At 41.4% G+C, this 24,045-nt stretch overlaps 1 protein-coding gene across 2 annotated transcripts in view; it reads left to right on the top strand.

Annotated features, from left to right (window-relative positions):
- Nucleotides 1-23,424, top strand: part of LOC138664514 (thyrotropin-releasing hormone receptor-like) — a 145,529-nt gene extending 122,105 nt beyond the window's left edge. The window contains exons 3-4 of one of the 2 annotated variants that reach the window (XR_011318358.1): nucleotides 16,085-19,556; nucleotides 22,098-23,424. Coding sequence is in view for 1 of the 2 variants with exons in the window: in XM_069751262.1 (XP_069607363.1) it covers nucleotides 16,085-16,495 (411 nt within the window). In the remaining variant the exon portion in view is untranslated. Of the gene's footprint in view, nucleotides 1-16,084; nucleotides 19,680-22,097 lie in introns of those variants that run through there. The other variant, XM_069751262.1, reaches the window with a different exon arrangement.
- The last annotated feature ends 621 nt before the right edge of the window (nucleotides 23,425-24,045 follow it).

The raw sequence follows: 24,045 nt of genomic DNA, 5'->3' as shown, positions 1-24,045 counted from the left end.
GTGCCGATGCGTGAATATCACGATTTGTTATTTTAATTCTTTTTTTAATAATTATATGGTTCCCGGGACCTGGAGGAGAGTCTCCTCTCCTTCACCCTGGGTACCAAACACAAATGATCCGCTTACTTCCCGCATGGTAGGTATAGCAAAGAATGGACATGCTGTGTTTTTTTCCGGAATGCCACCGCGAAAAAAAAGCAATATGTGCACAAAAATTGTGGATTGCATTCTAATAATAGGATGCATAATGTATGCATTTTTTTCATGGTTTTATTGCATTTTTATAGTGAAAAACCGCAAACAAAAAGCGAAAATTCCTGAACGTGTGCACACAGCTACAGTAGTGTAGTTGACTATTGTAGGTTGTAGACTTTTTGGAAGAGTTGAGCATTCAGGTTACCTTGGAAGGTTTCAATGGTGAGAAAGAGCTTGACTTATTGAAGGGTACCGAGTTCTAGAGTTTAAGGAAAGCACAGGAAGAATTTTGGAGACAGTTATGCGAGGAGGAGACAATAGGGGAAGTTCTTGCGAGGACTGGATCTTCTCTGTGAAAAACAATTGGGACTATGATCAGAGATGTATGGAAAGGAATAGTTGTGAACAGCCTTGTAAGTCACTGTTAATAATCTGGATCAAGGTGGATAAACATGTAGGTGGGCTCTGATGCTGGAGTGAATCAATTTTTCAGAAAAGATGATGAGGAAAAAGGCTTTTTATTCACAATGTGTTTTAACGCCACACAGGCATCTTTTTGAAGTGAAAAAACCTAATGACTTGTTTTTTTCACTTGAAAAGATGCCAGTATGGTGATGAAACGTGTTCTGAATAGAAAGCCTTTTTCCTCATCATCATTTCGTGTTCATCCAACTGGATCCAATATCTCCTGGAGGATTTATCCAGCAGCCACAGGGCAGCAGCAGCTATTTTTCTTCATTCCTACACAGGAGTTGTGCCGGTCACTACACCACCAGATAAGCGTCACCACTACTCTCCTACTCTCACTCGATAGGATATCACCCTATTGTGTGCTCTGTTTCGAATCCCCACATCTAGATTTACACTGTTAATAATCTGAATCAAATTGCTGATCAGCTGCACCCATCACATTTTGTCCAAATAGGAAGAGAGATGTTTTTTCCAGTTCACATAAAATGTGAAGGCTGCATCAGATCAGCAGTCTTTGATTAGGTGCAGCCGTCTGGCGATGCTCCAACCAAATGTTGATGCATGGAGACCCAACAGGGGGACACAGTGCCGAGTGTGAAGGAATTACAATGGTCCTCCACAGTTAGTACTGTGCAAATTATAAAGGTTTTCTTTACTTCTTAGGGCTCATTCAGATGTCAGGATTTTCCAGGTACAAGAAAAACGAACCAATTATTTTGATCAGATTTGATCAGTTCATGCGTCGTCAGTTTTTCTCGTACGTCTGACAGTTTGTGAAAATCGGATGTCATCCGAGTGATGTCTGATTTTTTCATAGAACCATAGACTTGCAAAATCGGACATGTCTCCATTTGTTAAGTGGAGGAAAAAATTGGACATGTATACATCCCCATAGAATATCACATATACAGGTGCTAACTGTGAAAAATACGGATAGCACAGTTACAAGAAAAACTGATGTCTGAATAAGCCCTTACACCAAACTGACCCCAATAAGCTTAGCTTTGAAGGAGATAATGATAAATACCTGTATAAACTAATACAGAGCTCGAAATTTCCTGTATAGACTAAGGTCCCCTATAACTATTAAGGTACCATCACATTTAGCGACGCTGCAGCGATCTAGACAACGATCCCAATCACTGCAGCGTCGCTGTGTGGTCGCTGGAGAGCTGTCACACAGACAGCTCTCCAGTCTCCAGCGACCAACTATGTGAAGTCCCCCGGTAACCAGGGTAAACATCGGGTTACTAAGCTCAGGGCCGCGCTTAGTAACCCGATGTTTACCCTGGTTACCAGTGCTAATGTAAAAAAAAACAAACACTACATACTTACATTCTGGTGTCTGTCCCCCGTCGCTGTGCTTTCCTGCACTGACTGTGAGAGCCGGCTGGCCGTAAAGCACAGCGGTGACGTCACTGCTGTAATCTGCTTTACGGCTGGCCGGCGCTGACAGTGCAGGGAAGCAGAACGCCGAGGGACGCGACAGACACCGGAATGTAAGTATGAAGTGTTTTTTTTTTTTACATTTACACTGGTAACCAGGGTAAATATCGGGTTACTAAGCGCGACCCTGCGCTTAGTAACCCGATGTTTACCCTGGTTACCAGTGAAGACATCGCTGAATCAGCGTCACACACGCCGATTCAGCGATGTCTGCGGGAGATCCAGCGACGAAATAAAGTTCTGGACTTTCTGCTCCGACCAACGATGTCACAGCAGGTTCCAGATCGCTGCTGCGTGTCAAACACAACGATATCACTATCCAGGACGCTGCAACGTCACGGATCGCTAGCGATATCGTTGAGAAGTTGGTCAGTGTGAAGGTACCTTTAGGTTGTCATCTGATGCTGGCGATATCAGCGGTGCCAGATAATGTTATGGGATTCTAATGTGTATGGGGAGCTTTAGTCTATGTAGGGAATTTTGAGCTCCTTTTGATTGTACTGTTAACTATCGCTTTAATTCATTTGTTTTTAAATGTTGCTACTACAAGTAATGCTCATCTACCATGACAGATCCCCATTAATCCTTTCATTTCCCACCCATTATAATCAACAGAGATTCTAACAATTATCTGCTAAAAAGCTATAATTGTGCAGTCTCTGTAGAATTATAGTCACTATCTGGCTATTGATAAAAGATTCCTATTGTCCATATGAGGCTAAAATAAGTCCATCTGCTCATTAGAAACTTATAGAAGCCCACAATCCAGGAGTTGTGACTTCCACTTTCTCAAGTCTCTGTATTTTCATGTTTTGTTTTAATGTACAGTAATTACAACTTCTACAGAGCAACACGAGAAACACGGAAGATACATGGAAATTTAAAAAATTGAAAACCATGAAATCTTATGGGAAATTGAAGTCTGTCCAACCATGCATGATGGCTCATAACAATGCAAATCTTTATGATCATCTTGCGGTCAAAAACAAGTGTTAGGCAGACATAGCAGCAGTCCGTGGCACCTTGGGCGGTGTAATACAGCAAAATGATGTAAGAATGGACAACCAAAGAGGAGAAAATATGAATCCTCCAGCAGGGAAAAAGAGATGTGACAAATTTACAAAACTGTACAAGTCTTCTTGACCGAAAAAAAATGTTCTAGATCTAAAGACTTCTAAAGATCTAAATGAACCTTATTACCATTAACAAGGTAAGTTTGTAAGGTGTCCCAGGTGGCCAGTTCTTTTGACACACAGATAAGAGAAGCAGTTAGCTACTGCTCTCATCTATGACACAATTGCACTAACATCCCAACATTACCTATTCTTTCATAATTTACAACTTCAAAACCTTACTCCCCAGTTATAGTCTAAGGCTAGAAATTTGTGATCTGTTTGAAAGAACTCTGATGGCCATAGAAACAAGGGTAATAGAATTGTAAATTATTAGCCCTGGAAAACAGACTATGGCTAGTTACTTTCTGCCTCAGAAGCCAATGCTAGAGGACGTTTTTGTGGAAAAATAAATAATGATGATAATACTATTGAATGATGGTGATGGCCCCCAGGATGGTAAAGTAAAATGTTAGAACTGTGAGCATCCAAATATGAGAATCATCCCCCAGGGACGCCTGCTAAAAAGTTAAATAAGTCTTAATACCATTGTGTAAGTTCCATTGGACGACAGTTAGGAGAAGCAGATAGCTACGTCCTACATCATTTAAGGCACTAATGAACTATACTTACCACTATTCCAAATTTCTTCTTATTCCCTCCTTCTCAACACTTCTAACTTTATAGATAGGTTATAATTGAGCAGGAGTAGCATGCAAATCTGAAATTTGAATTGCATTATGCTTTAGAAAACAGAAAAATTGAGAATACTTAGTGTATACATTGGCCAATTCTTGTGCACCCAGCAGCCACACTAAAGAGATTCTCGTTCCTGGGACCTATCATATTGTGACTCCTCTCATGGGCTGATAGCCTACAATTATATGGGAAGGTAGGATCCTGTTGTGACTAAAACTGACAGAGGCTGAAGGGTGGACTGCTCAGTCAGAGAGCCTCTGCATATAAATATCAAAAGACTGACCATCACTTCCAAACAAAAAAAATGGTGTGTGCATGTGCTTACTAAAGGTACCGTCACACTAAGCGACGCTGCAGCAATACCGACAACGATGTCGATCGCTGCAGTGTCGCTGTTTGGTCTCAGACAGCTCTCCAGCGACCAACGATCCTGAAGTCCCCGGGTAACCAGGGTAAACATCGGGTTACTAAGCGCAGGGCCGTGCTTAGTAACCCGATGTTTACCCTGGTTACCGTTGTAAATGTAAAAAAACAAACACTACATACTTACATTCCCGGTGTCTGGTCAGGTCCCTCGCCTTCAGCTTCCAGCACTGACTGAGCGCCGGCCGTAAAGTACAGCGGTGACGTCACCGCTGTGCTGTACTTTACGGCTGGCCGGCGCTCACCAGTCAGTGCGGGAAGCTGAAGGCGAGGGACATGGCCAGACACCGGGAATGTAAGTATGTAGTGTTTGTTTTTTTACATTTACAACGGTAACCAGGGTAAACATCGGGTTACTAAGCGCGGCCCTGCGCTTAGTAACCCGATATTTACCCTGGTTACCAGTGAAGACATCGCTGAATCGGCGTCACACACGCCGATTCTGCGATGTCAGCGGGAGATCCAGCGACAAAATGAAGTTCTGGACTTTCCCCAGCGACCAACGATCTTCCAGCAGGGGCCTGATCGTTGGTCGCTGTCACACATAACGATTTAGTTAACGATATCGTTGCTACGTCACAAAAAGCAATGATATCTTTAACGATATTGTTATGTGTGACGGTACCCTAAGAGTAGCCATCTGCAGAGTCAATCAGTGTGATTGTCAATTCAACAGCCTTTATCTATTATTCATAACAAACAATGAGGGTGTAACGGGGTTCTACTCCGGTATCACACAATCAACAGAGCAGGAGAAGTGTGAACAATCCCAAGACCTTTATTTAGGCAAAAATATGAAAGGTCCATATACGATCCACCACACAAAGGATAAAATACTCCAGAACACGAATGCAGTTCAGTAACAGGATAAAATTCCAACAATCCAGCAGACAGAGGATAGCACAGTCCATATACTCTTCCTTCTCTCTGAGATGCTGTGAACACATCATCATTCCACACAGGGCTGATCTGTGTCTCACCTCACTGATATTTACAAGTCACTCTCCTCATTCACAGGTCAGGAGGGGGAAGGTCTCAGGGGCTCATTGTTTCAACAAGCTTGGTCAACATGTCATTAGCATACAATACAGAACTATGGGGGCTGATATCAAATTTCAGCAACAGCCATTCATCAATTAGCAAATAACCCATCCTACAAGAGAACACCATGAAAACAAGCAAAACAGAAATATACACAAAAATGATACACACATAACATATCACACCATCACAGAGGGCAATAGTAGACTCCTCTTTTCTAATTTACATTTTCTCTCTCTTTCTCTGTTTTTTCCAGACAATTAGTGGCTTTTCAAAACTGTGATTCAGGGAAAATGCATTCTGCACAAATCAGTTTTTTGGGGAAAAATCAGTGAACCTGGCAAATTTGTATTTCAAAAGATCTAACAGGGATGCTGGGCAGGATTTCTGGTGACAAAAATAATAGTCTAATGAACCTGACTTTGGTAGATGTCCTCAACCTACTGAACCGCAGCACAACCAGCTCTACCCTCTCCTAGTGTATCCTCACCCATCCTCTGCAGACTGTGAGCATCGCGGGCAGGGTCCTCCCTCCTTATGTACCTTTGTGCCTTGTTTTTTGCTCATGTTTAGTTGTATTTGTCTATATTTTCCCCCTTTTCACATGTAAAGCGCCATGGAATAAATGTCGCTATAAAAATGTACAATAATAATAATAAATAATAATAATGCCAGGCTCCTACTTCCTGTCCCAGAAAATCCAGCCAAATCTAGATGAAAATCAGCTCAGCATAAAAGAAAAACTATGCATGCATAATGCGCGTCAGGGCACAATATAATTATAATTACCGTACACTGTGTTTCTATTTTTTTGCTGCATCGCCTCAATGTCTGCAAACTTATGTGTTACATGGCGTTGCCTGTAATACCCAACAGAGAGAGCACTTCATGATACTCCATTGATCACTTAGCAATCCATCCATGACACCCCTACAGGCAGCCACCAATACTGTCAGGAATACTTGCACTTACTGTAAATTTGGAGATAAATTTGCTTTGATTTTAGCTGATATGGAGAAGAACATCAACTTGAGTTTCTTAAACAACAATAGATTTATAGTTAATTATTTTGTCTCCTTTGACTGTTTTTATTGACAAGACATTTATAAATTGTGTCTCCTAGAATTTTTGACATTCTGATTTTGGCATATTTATGTTGGCAAGAAAGTATCTGGAGTGTAAGAAACAAGTATCCTGTTTTTATTCCATAAGGCTTATGTTTCATTTTTCAGTTTTTGTTGAAGTTTTTGGTGGAGAAGTGACAGACAATATTTCTTTCTCTTAGTCTTTGACAATTTTAAATTCTCTCTCCTACAGCTTCATCGAATTCACCAAATAAAACAGTGTCAGGAATTGGAAAATGATATCCCACCTGGACAACACATTCTTAGATGGTAGCTACATAGGAAATACAGCTCTGGCAAAAATAAGAGACCTCTGCAAAATGTTATTTTTTCTCTTTATAGATATATTTTTGAATAAAATGTAAATTGTTCTTTTAGTCTATAAACTTCTGACAACATGTCTCCGAATTTTCAAGCAATAAATTTTGTATTATTTTCTGAAAAGGATAAATGGTCAAAATTAAAAAAACACCCAGTGCTTTCAGACCTCAAATAATGCAAAGAAAACAAGTTCATAATCATTTACAAACAACAATACTAATGTTTTAACTCAGGAAGAGTTCAGAAATCAATATTTTGTAGAATAACCATGATTTTTTTTATCAGAGCTTTCATGGGATTTGGCATGCTTTCCACCAGTCTTTCACACTGCTTCTGGCCCAAAAATGTAAGCAGTTCTTCTTTGTTTGATGGCTTGTGACTATCCATCATCCCCTTGATTACATTCCAGAGGTTTTCAATGGGGTTCAGGTCTGGAGATTGCTGTTTTGGCTTGTTTTGTTTTGGATCTCTATGGTGTTGGGACACCAATGTTTATGTATATATTGGTGTATATTTATTTTCTTTTGTAGTTACTGAAGAAGGCCGTCTATTGCGGCCGAGACGTTAAATTTGATGACTACATTAAATCATAAAACTCCGCAAAGTTGAGTGCCTAAATTTATTTTCTCTCAGGTCTGGAGATTGGGCTGCCCATGACAGAGTTTTAATGTGGTGGTCTCTTAATTTTTGCCAGAGCAGTATGTTCCCTACCTAAGGTATATATAATGTAACAAGGTAGCATGGGGTAGTAGTCATGACTAAGTTCATTTAAAGCAATAGTCCACAAGCACCTCAGCCCCTTGCACATAAAACAGACAGGACAGATGCAACCCCAGGCGATTTACCTTTCCTCCACAGTCACTACAGCATAGGCAATAAGGGTCCAGGAACACAATCCAGGCAAAGTTGTAATCCAACAGGCAAAACAATTTATTGTAGAAAAGAAAGATACAATAAACTGGATAAACTTCCTGCACTTTCCCCAGCAACACTCACCGCAGTATCCGCGGCAGTAGCAATAGAAGTGATAGTCCACTAGCCGGTATCTGGGCGCTTTTAGTCCTCGGCAGGGCACTTACTCAGTCGTGCTGTCCGCTTCACTGCAGGGGTGGTCCGGAGCAGCATACGCTCCCCGCAGGGGAGTTTATGTCTCCAGAAGCTGCTGAGCTCCTGCCAGGGCCTTGACTGAGGAGCAGGAACTTCCTGCTCCTTTTAGGGCTGTTAGCCCAACCTCCTGAGTTAACCCCTTCTGTCCCTGCCACTAACATGTACATAACAGGTACAACACATTTCACAGTACATACAGTCATGGCCAAAAGTATTCACACCCCTGCAATTCTGTCAGATAATACTCATTTTCTTCCTGAATATGATTGCAATCACAAATTCTTTGGTATTATTATCTTCATTTAATTTGTCTTAAATGAAAAAGCACAAAAGAGAATGAAGCAAAAAGCAAAACATTGATAATTTCACACAAAACTCCAAAAATGGGCCAGACAAAAGTAACATACATAGTAACATAGTTAGTAAGGCCGAAAAAAGACATTTGTCCATCCAGTTCAGCCTATATTCCATCATAATAAATCCCCAGATCTACGTCCTTCTACAGAACCTAATAATTGTATGATACAATATTGTTCTGCTCCAGGAAGACATCCAGGCCTCTCTTGAACCCCTCGACTGAGTTGGCCATCACCACCTCCTCAGGCAAGCAATTCCAGATTCTCACTGCCCTAACAGTAAAGAATCCTCTTCTATGTTGGTGGAAAAACCTTCTCTCCTCCAGACGCAAAGAATGCCCCCTTGTGCCCGTCACCTTCCTTGGTATAAACAGATCCTCAGCGAGATATTTGTATTGTCCCCTTATATACTTATACATGGTTATTAGATCGCCCCTCAGTCGTCTTTTTTCTAGACTAAATAATCCTAATTTCGCTAATCTATCTGGGTATTGTAGTTCTCCCATCCCCTTTATTAATTTTGTTGCCCTCCTTTGTACTCTCTCTAGTTCCATTATATCCTTCCTGAGCACCGGTGCCCAAAACTGGACACAGTACTCCATGTGCGGTCTAACTAGGGATTTGTACAGAGGCAGTATAATGCTCTCATCATGTGTATCCAGACCTCTTTTAATGCACCCCATGATCCTGTTTGCCTTGGCAGCTGCTGCCTGGCACTGGCTGCTCCAGGTAAGTTTATCATTAACTAGGATCCCCAAGTCCTTCTCCCTGTCAGATTTACCCAGTGGTTTCCCGTTCAGTGTGTAATGGTGATATTGATTCCCTCTTCCCATGTGTATAACCTTACATTTATCATTGTTAAACCTCATCTGCCACCTTTCAGCCCAAGTTTCCAACTTATCCAGATCCATCTGTAGCAGAATACTATCTTCTCTTGTATTAACTGCTTTACATAGTTTTGTATCATCTGCAAATATCGATATTTTACTGTGTAAACCTTCTACCAGATCATTAATGAATATGTTGAAGAGAACAGGTCCCAATACTGACCCCTGCGGTACCCCACTGGTCACAGCGACCCAGTTAGAGACTATACCATTTATAACCACCCTCTGCTTTCTATCACTAAGCCAGTTACTAACCCATTTACACACATTTTCCCCCAGACCAAGCATTCTCATTTTGTGTAGCAACCTCTTGTGCGGCACGGTATCAAACGCTTTGGAAAAATCGAGATATACCACGTCCAATGACTCACCGTGGTCCAGTCTATAGCTTACCTCTTCATAAAAACTGATTAGATTGGTTTGACAGGAGCGATTTCTCATAAACCCATGCTGATATGGAGTTAAACAGTTATTCTCATTGAGATAATCCAGAATAACATCCCTCAGAAACCCTTCAAATATTTTACCAACAATAGAGGTTAGACTTACTGGCCTATAATTTCCAGGTTCACTTTTAGAGCCCTTTTTGAATATTGGCACCACATTTGCTATGCGCCAGTCCTGCGGAACAGACCCTGTCGCTATAGAGTCACTAAAAATAAGAAATAATGGTTTATCTATTACATTACTTAGTTCTCTTAGTACTCGTGGGTGTATGCCATCCGGACCCGGAGATTTATCTATTTTAATCTTATTTAGCCGGTTTTGCACCTCTTCTTGGGTTAGATTGGTGACCCTTAATATAGGGTTTTCATTGTTTCTTGGGATTTCACCTAGCATTTCATTTTCCACCGTGAATACCGTGGAGAAGAAGGTGTTTATTATGTTAGCTTTTTCCTCGTCATCTACAACCATTCTTTCCTCACTATTTTTTAAGGGGCCTACATTTTCAGTTTTTATTCTTTTACTATTGATATAGTTGAAGAACAGTTTGGGATTAGTTTTACTCTCCTTAGCAATGTGCTTCTCTGTTTCCTTTTTGGCAGCTTTAATTAGTTTTTTAGATAAAGTATTTTTCTCCCTATAGTTTTTTAGAGCTTCAATGGTGCCATCCTGCTTTAGTAGTGCAAATGCTTTCTTTTTACTGTTAATTGCCTGTCTTACTTCTTTGTTTAGCCACATTGGGTTTTTCCTATTTCTAGTCCTTTTATTCCCACAAGGTATAAACCGCTTACACTGCCTATTTAGGATGTTCTTAAACATTTCCCATTTATTATCTGTATTCTCATTTCTGAGGATATTGTCCCAGTCTACCAGATTAAGGGCATCTCTAAGCTGTTCAAACTTTGCCTTCCTAAAGTTCAATGTTTTTGTGACTCCCTGACAAGTCCCCCTAGTGAAAGACAGGTGAAACTGCACAATATTGTGGTCGCTATTTCCTAAATGCCCAACCACCTGCAGATTTGTTATTCTGTCAGGTCTATTAGATAGTATTAGGTCTAAAAGTGCTGCTCCTCTGGTTGGATCCTGCACCAATTGTGAAAGATAATTTTTCTTGGTTATTAGCAGAAACCTGTTGCCTTTATGGGTTTCACAGGTTTCTGTTTCCCAGTTAATATCCGGGTAGTTAAAGTCCCCCATAACCAGGACCTCATTATGGGTTGCAGCTTCATCTATCTGCTTTAGAAGTAGACTTTCCATGCTTTCTGTTATATTTGGGGGTTTGTAACAGACCCCAATGAGAATTTTGTTACCATTTTTCCCTCCATGAATTTCAACCCATATGGACTCGACATCCTCATTCCCTTCGCTAATATCCTCCCTTAAAGTGGACTTTAGACAAGACTTTACATAGAGACAAACCCCTCCTCCTCTCCGATTTTTACGATCCTTTCTAAACAGACTGTAACCCTGTAAGTTAACTGCCCAGTCATAGCTTTCATCTAACCATGTCTCGGTTATTCCCACTATGTCAAAGTTACCTGTAGATATTTCTGCTTCTAGTTCTTCCATCTTGTTTGTCAGGCTTCTGGCGTTTGCGAGCATGCAGTTTAGAGGATTTTGTTTTGTTCCAATCTCCTCACTGTGGATTGTTTTAGAAATGTTCTTACCTCCCTTCTGAGTATGTTTTCCTGGGTCGTCTTTGTTCGAGTCTAATGTTTTTCTTCCCGTCCCCTCTTCTTCTAGTTTAACGCCCTCCTGATGAGTGTAGCGAGTCTTCTGGCGAATGTGTGTTTCCCAGGTTTGTTGAGGTGTAGTCCGTCTCTGGCGAGGAGTCCATCATACCAGTAATTCACACCGTGGTCCAGGAATCCAAATCCTTGTTGTCTGCACCATCGTCTTAGCCAGTTGTTTGCATCAAGGATCCTGTTCCATCTCCTGGTGCCATGCCCGTCTACTGGAAGGATAGAAGAAAAAACTACCTGTGCATCCAGTTCCTTTACTTTCTTCCCCAACTCTTCAAAGTCCTTGCAGATTGTCGGTAGGTCCTTCCTTGCCGTGTCATTGGTGCCAACATGTATCAGAAGAAATGGGTGGACGTCCTTGGAGCTGAAGAGCTTTGGTATCCTATCGGTCACATCCTTGATCATCGCACCTGGAAGGCAGCATACTTCTCTTGCAGTTATGTCCGGTCTGCAGATGGCTGCTTCGGTGCCTCTCAGTAGTGAGTCTCCCACCACCACCACTCTTCGTTGCTTCTTGGCTGTACTTTTTGCTGTCACTTGTTGCTGTGTGCCCTTTTCTTTTTTGCTTGCTGGTATTGCTTCATTCTTAGGTGTGCCATCTTCATCCTCTACAAAGATTTGATATCGGTTCTTCAGTTGTGTGGTTGGTGATTTCTCCATGGTCTTCTTGCTTCTTTTGGTCACATGCTTCCACTCATCTGCTTTTGGAGGTTCTCTGACACTTTTTGCACCTTCTGTGACCAGTAGAGATGCTTCTGTTCTGTCTAGAAAGTCTTCATTCTCTTTGATGAGTTTCAAAGTTGCTATTCTTTCTTCCAGACCCCGCACCTTTTCTTCTAAAAGGGCCACTAGTCTACACTTCTGACAGGTGAAATTGGATTCTTCTTCTGGTCGATCTGTGAACATGTAGCACATGCTGCAGCTCACCATGTAGGTTGTCACATCTGCCATGTTGCTCCTAGATCCTGCTGACTTGCTGTGTGTTTTCCTTCTTGTGTAATCTACTCAGCCAAGCTCTCTTGCAATAATGTCCTACAGGCAAAAATTTGCGCGCCGTAAGGCGCGCGGTTTGGTGATGCTTTCGAAGCAGCTGGTCCCGGCTGTACCCAACGATCTTCTAGCTTAGGGAGACTTCGCTTCTCCCAGAAGGCACCTGGAATATGCAAATTAGCCTCCTGAAGCTTGAATCCCTGGTTTGGTGATGCTTTCGAAGCAGCTGGTCCCGGCTGTACCCAACGATCTTCTAGCTTAGGGAGACTTCGCTTCTCCCAGAAGGCACCTGGAATATGCAAATTAGCCTCCTGATGCTTGAATCCCTGGTTTGGTGATGCTTTCGAAGCAGCTGGTCCCGGCTGTACCCAACGATCTTCTAGCTTAGGGAGACTTCGCTTCTCCCAGAAGGCACCTGGAATATGCAAATTAGCCTCCTGAAGCTTGAATCCCTGGTTTGGTGATGCTTTCGAAGCAGCTGGTCCCGGCTGTACCCAACGATCTTCTAGCTTAGGGAGACTTCGCTTCTCCCAGAAGGCACCTGGAATATGCAAATTAGCCTCCTGAAGCTTGAATCCCTGGTTTGGTGATGCTTTCGAAGCAGGTGGTCCCGGCTGTACCCAACGATCTTCTAGCTTAGGGAGACTTCGCTTCTCCCAGAAGGCACCTGGAATATGCAAATTAGCCTCCTGAAGCTTGAATCCCTGGTTTGGTGATGCTTTCGAAGCAGCTGGTCCCGGCTGTACCCAACGATCTTCTAGCTTAGGGAGACTTCGCTTCTCCCAGAAGGCACCTGGAATATGCAAATTAGCCTCCTGAAGCTTGAATCCCTGGTTTGGTGATGCTTTCGAAGCAGCTGGTCCCGGCTGTACCCAACGATCTTCTAGCTTAGGGAGACTTCGCTTCTCCCAGAAGGCACCTGGAATATGCAAATTAGCCTCCTGAAGCTTGAATCCCTGGTTTGGTGATGCTTTCGAAGCAGCTGGTCCCGGCTGTACCCAACGATCTTCTAGCTTAGGGAGACTTCGCTTCTCCCAGAAGGCACCTGGAATATGCAAATTTGCCTCCTGAAGCTTGAATCCCTGGTTTGGTGATGCTTTCGAAGCAGCTGGTCCCGGCTGTACCCAACGATCTTCTAGCTTAGGGAGACTTCGCTTCTCCCAGAAGGCACCTGGAATATGCAAATTAGCCTCCTGAAGCTTGAATCCCTGGTTTGGTGATGCTTTCGAAGCAGCTGGTCCCGGCTGTACCCAACGATCTTCTAGCTTAGGGAGACTTCGCTTCTCCCAGAAGGCACCTGGAATATGCAAATTAGCCTCCTGAAGCTTGAATCCCTGGTTTGGTGATGCTTTCGAAGCAGCTGGTCCCGGCTGTACCCAACGATCTTCTAGCTTAGGGAGACTTCGCTTCTCCCAGAAGGCACCTGGAATATGCAAATTAGCCTCCTGAAGCTTGAATCCCTGGTTTGGTGATGCTTTCGAAGCAGCTGGTCCCAGCTGTACCCAACGATCTTCTAGCTTAGGGAGACTTCGCTTCTCCCAGAAGGCACCTGGAATATGCAAATTAGCCTCCTGAAGCTTGAATCCCTGGTTGGGCACCCTCAGCCTAATACTTGGTTGCACAACCTTTAGCCAAAATAACTGTGACCAACCGCTTCCGGTAACCATAAATGACTTTATTACCATGCTCTGCTGGAATTTTAGACCATTCTTCTTTGGTAAACTGCTCCAGGTCCCTGATATTTGAAGGGTGCCTTCTCCAAACTGCCATTTTTAGATCTCTCCACAGGTGTTCTATGGGATTCAGGTCTGGACTCATTGCTGGCCACCTTAGAAGTCTCCAGTGCTTTCTCTCAAACCATTTTTTAGTGCTTTTTGAAGTGTGTTTTGGGTCATTGTCCTGCTGGGAGACCCATGACCTCTGAGGGAGACCCAGCTTTCTCACACTGGGCCCTGCATTATGCTGAAACATTTGTTGGTAGTCTTCAGACTTCATAATGCCATGCACACAGTCAAGCAGTCCAGTGCCAGAGGCAGCAAAGCAACCCCAAAACATCAGGGAACCTCCGCCATGTTTGACTGTAGGGACCGTGTTCTTTTCTTTGAATGCCTATTTTTTTCTCCTGTAAACTCTATGTTGATGCTTTTGCCCAAAAAGCTCTACTTTTGTCTCATCTGACCAGAGAACATTCTTCCAAAAACGTTTTAGGCTTTTTCAGGTAAGATTTGGCAAACTCCAGCCTGGCTTTTTTATGTCTCGGGGTAAGAAGTGGGGTCTTCCTGGGTCTACTACCATACAGTCCCTTTTCATTCAGACGTCGACGGATAGTACGGGTTGACACTGTTGTACCCTCGGACTGCAGGGCAGCTTGAACTTGTTTGGATGTTAGTCGAGGTTCTTTATCCTACATCCGCACAATCTTGCGTTGAAATCTCTTGTCAATTTTTCTTTTCCATCCACATGTAGGGAGGTTAGCCACAGTGACATAGGCTGTAAACTTCTTGATGGCACTGCGCATGGTAGACACAGGAACATTCAGGTCTTTGGAGATGGACCTGTAGCCTTGAGGTTACTCATGCTTCCTCACAATTTGGTTTCTCAAGTCCTCAGACAGTTCTTTGGTCTTCTTTCTTTTCTCCATGCTCAATGTGGTACACACAAGGACACAGCACAGAGGTTGAGTCAACTTTAATCCATGTCAACTGGCTGCAAGTGTGATTTAGTTATTGCCAACACCTGTTAGGTGCCACAGGTAAGTTACAGGTGCTGTTAATTACACAAATTAGAGAAGCATCACATGATTTTTCAAAGGGTGCCAATACCTTTGTCCACCCCCTTTTTTATGTTTGGTGTGAAATTATATCCAATTTGGCTTTAGGACAATTCTTTTTGTGTTTTTTTCATTTAAGACAAATTAAATGAAGATAATAATAACAAAGAATTTGTGTTTTCAATCATTTTCAGGAAGAAGTTGAGTATTATCTGACAGAATTGCAGGGGTGTGAATACTTTTGGCCATGACTGTATATTACAAAACAATACACATCAACAGGTTACATACAGGGAAACCACAACACAGTAAAAGAGGGAGAGAGGTGAGGCAACAATGTGCTCCGCCACCTCCTTATATATAACACCAACATGTCTGGCAGTACTTCACATACAGTATGTCATTTGTCATGACTCACATTCGTCCATATCCCCATTGAAACTCACAATCAAGCAAATTAGGGAACATTTCATAGAAACCAGAATGTTTTAAAAGGAAAGTGGAGGAATACCACTAATATCGAGGAAGAATAAAGAGCAGTTTCCATTTTGGCAGGCATAAACCATCCTTGTTATACATTGATCACCATTCATCTATAGCTCTGATGTTTGCCGGTTCTCCCGAATACCCACTGTGTTTAGCTGATTGATATCATTCTCACTCTCGCAAATGGTTTGTCTCTGATGTCCCCCTCAAAGAAAGCTGATCACACATATTCTATTCCTGTATATTCCAAAGACTTTAATAAAATGAATGTTCATATGCTCACTTTTCTGTGAAATAATGGATACTGTATAAATGGACATAAGCAACCTATGGTGCTGTTTTTGGAAAAGAAGCAGGATGCAGTCATAGCTTTATTATCCTGGACAACTGGTTTAACTTTATTCTTACAGTATTAGATTATATGTAATATTATGCCAGTTCTTTGACCACATTTATATTTTTCTTAATAGGTAACCAAGATGTTGGCAGTGGTCGTGATATTATTTGCCCTTCTCTGGATGCCCTATCGTACTCTGGTGGTGGTAAATTCCTTCATGGATCCTCCATACCTCAATGTTTGGTTCCTTCTATTCTGCAGACTGTGCATTTACCTTAACAGCGCCATTAACCCCATCATCTATAACCTAATGTCACAAAAGTTTCGGGCAGCCTTCAAAAACCTGTGCAAATGTGGACCAAAGAGGACAGAAAAGGCTGCCAAGTACAACGTGCCCGTCTACTACAGCGCCATGAAGGACAGTTCCCATGAGAGTCCTGACCATGACCTCACAGTCCAGGAGGACATCAATGGGTTTCCATCTAAAAAAGTCAACTTTCCTGAGAAGTGTATAGATACCACCACAACCTACAGCGTTGCATGATTTCTCGTTTCTTTGTCCACTTGAGCATTTTTACTGTTATGTACTGAAATCTGTGTTGTACAAGCTGACGGACCAGTCAATTACACACACTAGTTGCCTCCCTGTGTGGTCTATACAAAGTTGATAAAGTGATTTCCAAGAAGTCACTGATGATTAGTGATATTGTGGTTTAATAAAGTGTGCAAACCTGAGAGGGGCTAAGATGTCCCTCTACCATGTATCATTGCACCAGTACTATAAAAGACATATGGTACACTGAGGGTCTATAACAGGATTTGTATTGGCACCCAAGACTTTCAAGTTACAACTCTGTTTTGGTCATTACATCTAAATTTCCATTCATGTGTACCTAATTAATGGGGTTTTTCACTATCTGGATAACTCATTTTTAAATTTAGTAGTCCCCTTTGTAAAATATAAATAACACATACTCACCTCCCGCACTGGTGTTGTTCGGGTGATATCGGTGCCAAGTCTGTCAAGGTTCGCCATTTGAGCTCAGCGGCCACTGTTTGGTTGCTGCGCTCTGTCGTCACACAGCCCAATAGGCCGGCAATTTATTTTTTCATGCCATTGTCCTCTGATGACACCACGAATTCGGTAAAACATGTTGGAAGGGGCATGGTTAATTTTATGCATCAGTATTTGCCCTTCTCTCTGTGATTGACACCCCGTGGTGAAATCTTTAACTCTACAGATAGGCAAAATAAATGTTTCCATATGGAAAATATGAAGTATTTTAATTCAATACCCTATGTAAGGTATACATTTTAATTTAGTTCAATGAAGGCTAAGTTTTGTGACCTGTTAGTGAGGGGTCATATTGTCCTTTTAGGCAATTGGATTATATCATTGTGCCCTTCTCAGGTCAGTTAATCCTCCTAGTTTATCTATAAATCTTCATTTTTTTTAAGGGGGACTATTTCATTTAACCCTGCTGTTCTGTTGGTCAAAAATGACCGACTTTGAACTTCAATATTCTTTAAAATATTCAAGATGCGGCTCTGAAACCCGTGGCCGACCGACCCATCCTCATTTAAGTCAATCAACCACAAGTTTCAGAACCGCATCTTGAACACCCCAAAAAATACCAAAGTTCAAAATAGGTCTCCCCAGACCGAACAGAACAGCAGGGTTAAGAGGAGTTGTCCCGGTAGTGGACAATCCCTTTAAGAATATGGATTAGGGTTAAACATAAAAACAATCATACTTAAAATTATTAATGAGATCCACAATATGGCTGCTTCCACTGTGTGTAACTGATGCTCCACTTGTATATGAAATAATATAATGTAAATACTATAGAAACTAATCTGGAATTGGTGCCAAAAATGTCAGGTATTCAGAGTATTTTTTACAGGATGACTTCTTTATTACTATAAGGAACACTAAACATAGAAAATGCACAAAAAATGAAAAATATTCCAATGCATCTTATCTCAATGTTTCTTTAATCTTATTTTGTGCCACATTTTGTCACCCCTCTCCTTCCTATTATTCATGTCTCTGTAAGAAATCTGCTGCAGCAGGAGCCTCCCCTTTCTGCTCTTTCTGCAGTAGGACAAAATATCACTAATCTCCGCCTCTTGGCTAAAGGGACAGGGCTTCAGTTAGCTGTCAATCAAAAATGGAGGAGTTCCATCAAGCTAACTGTTTCAGGATGATGTAGAAACCCTTGAGACTTTTAAAAAAATGAAGATAGCTATATTTCTTATTTTATTTTATTGTTCTAGGTTTAGTGTTCCTGTTTAGTGTTTTACAGCTTCTAGTATACATATGTAGCAGAGCTGAGGTTCTTATTGATGTTGTTCATAGGATTAACAACTTATGACGGCAGGGTTCTTACTGAAAAAAGCCCATAAAGTCAGCTGTTATTGACTGGGAAATTTGTCATCTACTCTTTATCTCCCAACTCTGCTATACCGGGCAAAGTCATCATTCATCACTATGAGAAATCTAAATAATAATGGTGGACCAGATGGGGAAATGAGTTGCGATAACTAGGCTTTCTTGTCCATAGCAACCAATCAGATTTCCCATAGTAACCTTTCATTGCTGGAATTTGATTGCTTTGGGTAACTGCTTCAATTTTTCATTTGATTTGATACATCAGCAACAAAATCTTCTCCCTATTACCCTCATTGTAAATAGCATGATTGAATCATACATATAAGCTAGCGCCAGTCAGTGAAATGCATTGTGGGTATATTGACCAATTCTTATCTGAATACTCTCATTGTGATTGCATTGTAAATAATGTGTAAATAAAGTTTCCAAAAACTTTTAAAAATGATATATAATTATAATGTAACTATAATATTCTGTTTGTACATGGGGTGATATATATATTATATGTGAATCTATTATTTCCTATAGGCTAAAATGTTGGTGTTCGGCCACCAGCCACCCCGGTAATTTACCTTCTGTCCAGACCTGTCACATAGTCATGACATCAGTTATATGTCAATATCTTTATTTATCTCTTATATGCCAAATTTCATGATGAAACTGTATAGTATTTGTATGGTTACATACGATTACCACCACAGGGACTTACACATGCCAACCAGGAGAGAAGACATACTGATCACAGTCATGAGATTTCTGTTCATCAAGCTCAACATTTCTAATAAAACCTGCTGACAACCTGTTTTCTACTAGAACAATCACATATTGACTTAGTTGTTGCTGAGGTGCCAAGAAAGATTCCTTGCTGTAGTAATGATCGAGTGGTAGTTTCTTATTTGTTGCTGAAGAACAAGTGATGTTGAACAAGTGATGTTGGGTGGTGTCTACTATGTTTGGTCTCTGGATGATGTGTACTCTGGATTGGAACTATTTTAGGTCATGCCAACTCTGATGTTTTCCATGTGTGATGGCTTTTCTGCTTGATGTCTACTCTGAATAATGCACACTTTGGATGGTGCTTACTCTGGAGCATGTCTACTTTCATTGGTGTCTACTCTGGAGATTGTATAATCTAGGTGGTGTTTACTGTGGATTGTTCTATGTTGGATGCCACCTACTCTACTTAATGTCATCTGAATGGAATTTACTACAGGTTATGTCTTCTATATTCACAGACGTTTTGCTCTCATCAATATAGTACACACCCCTCCTATATGGGGGTCAGAGTACCCATTGTACATAAATATCTCACATTTAGTGTGACCTGATAAATAAAGATGATCACCACTATGGTACTCCAATATAAAAAACCAATTTTATTAAATACAAAGATAAAAAATATATTTCAATATAAAATTTATGACCAACATGTAAACAGGGGAATAGAATCCACCAAAACAAGGGACAAAACAGCCATAGGCTACCTCACATACATCAGGATAAGCACTAGTATATAGAGAATAAATCAATTAAAGGTGACCCACTAATAAACATTGCCTAGATATATGGCCAAAAGGTAATATTACAAATTTACCAGGTACTGCTATAATAGCATATATCCTAATGAAAGACACTCTTAGCCTGCCTGCTCGCAAAAATGCTAAGCAAGGCTTAAATATGGCATAAACAAGATGGGCAATATAAATACAATAAGTGTATACCTTAACTGTGCGTCCTGAGTAGGAGCCCCGGCGTCCCTCTGCCCCGACGCGCGTTTCGCGTTCGCTTCTTCTGGAGGCGTGTCAGGGCAGGGGGGAAACCGGATTTTATATCACCAGTGTCGGTGTTCATAGGATAATATTGATGAACAACTGCCATCAGCTGCGTGGGGGACCGAACGTCTAGAAATGCGCCTGCGTATTGTTACCGCTCGCAATGTACGGAAACCGGAAGTCCATAAATTCCCGGTCCACCACCCGATATAACCAAACAGTTCAATATTGCAAGCACAAGCATCATTTGCGGCGATCCAACGCTATAGGGGCATTTACAAACCCCTAGAATATGGAAACACATAAGGAACATACAATACTGTGTCACAACTAGTGTACGGAAACCGGAAGTATTCGAACCGGACCTCCCATAGGTAGCGCTGTTCAAACATGCATAATGAATGGGAGTATCGGCGCATGCCCAGATCTATTAGCTCCCGAAACCAATGGGAAGCTGACCCACGGTAAAGAGGCCGGCGGTGCCGGGTCGTCCGTGAGTACGACTCAGCCGCACCAAACCCCAAATGACACCGCTAGTCAGCTATCCCTCGGGGCCGCACTCCATTCATGCGCTCATCCCAAAGATATGCTGGACAATATATAAAGGTATACTGTGTATGTATGAATATATATCCTGTGAAAGTGTGCTAAGTGTATAAAAAGTGTATATTGATATCTACAACTATAATTGGTATAAACGCTTAGTCTCAGTCTTAATTCTTCACTATAGTCACTAGTCATATTTGGCCACTATGGTAATTTACCATAATTTAAGCTATAATTTATTTATTCAATTATTTTTATGTTTACTAAGCGTTTATACCAATTATAGTTGTAGATATCAATATACACTTTTTATACACTTAGCACACTTTCACAGGATATATATTCATACATACACAGTATACCTTTATATATTGTCCAGCATATCTTTGGGATGAGCGCATGAATGGAGTGCGGCCCCGAGGGATAGCTGACTAGCGGTGTCATTTGGGGTTTGGTGCGGCTGAGTCGTACTTACGGACGACCCGGCACCGCCGGCCTCTTTACCGTGGGTCAGCTTCCCATTGGTTTCGGGAGCTAATAGATCTGGGCATGCGCCGATACTCCCATTCATTATGCATGTTTGAACAGCGCTACCTATGGGAGGTCCGGTTCGAATACTTCCGGTTTCCGTACACTAGTTGTGACACAGTATTGTATGTTCCTTATGTGTTTCCATATTCTAGGGGTTTGTAAATGCCCCTATAGCGTTGGATCGCCGCAAATGATGCTTGTGCTTGCAATATTGAACTGTTTGGTTATATCGGGTGGTGGACCGGGAATTTATGGACTTCCGGTTTCCGTACATTGCGAGCGGTAACCATACGCAGGCGCATTTCTAGACGTTCGGTCCCCCACGCAGCTGATGGCAGTTGTTCATCAATATTATCCTATGAACACCGACACTGGTGATATAAAATCCGGTTTCCCCCCTGCCCTGACACGCCTCCAGAAGAAGCGAACGCGAAACGCGCGTCGGGGCAGAGGGACGCCGGGGCTCCTACTCAGGACGCACAGTTAAGGTATACACTTATTGTATTTATATTGCCCATCTTGTTTATGCCATATTTAAGCCTTGCTTAGCATTTTTGCGAGCAGGCAGGCTAAGAGTGTCTTTCATTAGGATATATGCTATTATAGCAGTACCTGGTAAATTTGTAATATTACCTTTTGGCCATATATCTAGGCAATGTTTATTAGTGGGTCACCTTTAATTGATTTATTCTCTATATACTAGTGCTTATCCTGATGTATGTGAGGTAGCCTATGGCTGTTTTGTCCCTTGTTTTGGTGGATTCTATTCCCCTGTTTACATGTTGGTCATAAATTTTATATTGAAATATATTTTTTATCTTTGTATTTAATAAAATTGGTTTTTTATATTGGAGTACCATAGTGGTGATCATCTTTATTTATCAGGTCACACTAAATGTGAGAAGGTTATGTCTTCTGCGGGTAGCTTCTACTTTGAATAATATCTTCCAGGGATAGTTTCTAATTTGGATGACATCTACTCTGAATGGTGTTTACCCTAGTTGGTGTCTAATTTGGGTGGTTTTCACAATTGATAATGTACATAGTGAATGGCATTTACACTGCGTAGTAATGTCTAATCTGATTTGTATCTACACTAAATAGAATACACGTTGGATGGTGCCTACTTTGGGTGATTGCTACCCCAGTTGGTGTCTTCTCAGGGTGACATTTACTCTGGATAATCTGGGTTTTCATTTTTTCAGATGGTTCTATCTTGGATGGAGCATACTCTAGGTCATGTCATCACCTAATGCTATAAACACTGAGTGACTACTTCTCTGGATATTATTTTCTCTAAGCAGTGTCTACTCTCAATAGCGATACACAAGATATCTGCTGTAGAAAATGTATATTCTAGATGGTATCAAACTGTGTGCTGCCTTTTTACTATGGGTACTTCGTATTGTATCTACTCTGGTAAATGTCTACTTTCTATGATGCCTACCTTTAATAATACATTGTGCACGATGTCCACTCTGGATAGCATTTACTCTGGCTGGTATGAGATCTGGAGTCTATTTACTCTGGTTGGCATGTTCTCTTGATGGCATTAACTCTGTGTGGTGTTTACTCTGAATATTATTTACTCTGGGTGGTACGCACACTGGATGGTATGAACTCTGGGTGGTATGTACTCTGGATGGTATATACACTGGGTGGTATGTACTCTGAGTGGCATGTGCTTTGAATGGTATGTACACTTGGTAGTATGTACTTTGGGTGGTATGTACTCTGGATGGTATGTACACTGGGTGGTATGTATTCTGGGTGGTATGTACTCTGGGTGGTATGTACTCTGGGTGGTATGTACTCTGGATGGTATGGTGTCTGGGTGGTATGTACTCTGGGTGGTATGTACTCTGGATGGTATGGTGTCTGGGTGGTATGTACTCTGGTTGGTATGTACACTGGGCAGTAAGTACTCTGGGTGGTATGTGCTCTGAATGGTAAGTACACTGGGTTGTATGCGCTCTGGGTGGTATGTCCTCTGGATGGTACTTTCTCTGGATGGTATTTACTCTAGGCAATATATACTCTGGGTGGCATGTACTCTGGATGGTGCTTACTCTGAGTTAATTTTTGAACATAACTATTGGTTAAAAAAAATTGTATAATGTTGCTATGCTTTGTTACACTTTGTGTGACCTCGTGGAATGGGTAAAAATGTACAAAGACAATAAATCAAGTCAATTATTTATATCAAATTATATTGAAACTTTGTAAATAAAAGATGAGATGTAAGTTCTGTGAAGGTGTCATAATTGGACAAAGACAACTGAACTGTACCTATGTACTAACTACACACCCTGTTATCACTATCTAGTAATGACTATATCAAGTGTATGATAAATAGGAAGATTGTGGAAGTTGACAACAAAATGAATACATTCTACCAAAAATTAATTTAACGGCAAGATTATGTATTAGAGGCAGCTTCTTTTGGAGTAGTCACCCCACTATCTCTTGGCATGGTCTCCTCACATTGTATGGTTAAGCTCACACTAATACTTTTATTTCCTGCACCAACCACTTACTTTGAGTGTTAGGTGGTGGATAGCGTCCTAGGAGACCTCAGAGTGACTATGCCTTTTTCCATCCACTATCTCTAATGACAGTGGATAGAAAAACTGACTGTGCAGTGACAGCTATTGTGAATAATCTTTCCTTTCAGCACCAATCTCCCACATTACACATAGATAAAATGTCTCGAAAGGCCTTAATACTGTACATATTAGATAGCTGTTGGCTGAATGATCGTTTGTCCGGCAACTATCTCTCCCAAGCAGCGCATGCACAGGAACTCTCGGTTAGATGACAGTGCTTCTGCAGTTCCATTCTAACTTTTCTGCC

This window comes from Ranitomeya imitator, chromosome 2 (genome assembly GCF_032444005.1).
Source record: "Ranitomeya imitator isolate aRanImi1 chromosome 2, aRanImi1.pri, whole genome shotgun sequence".
NCBI lineage: Eukaryota > Metazoa > Chordata > Amphibia > Anura > Dendrobatidae > Ranitomeya > Ranitomeya imitator.
Note: the sequence above shows the minus strand (reverse complement) of the source record. Positions and strands in the feature narration are given on the sequence as shown.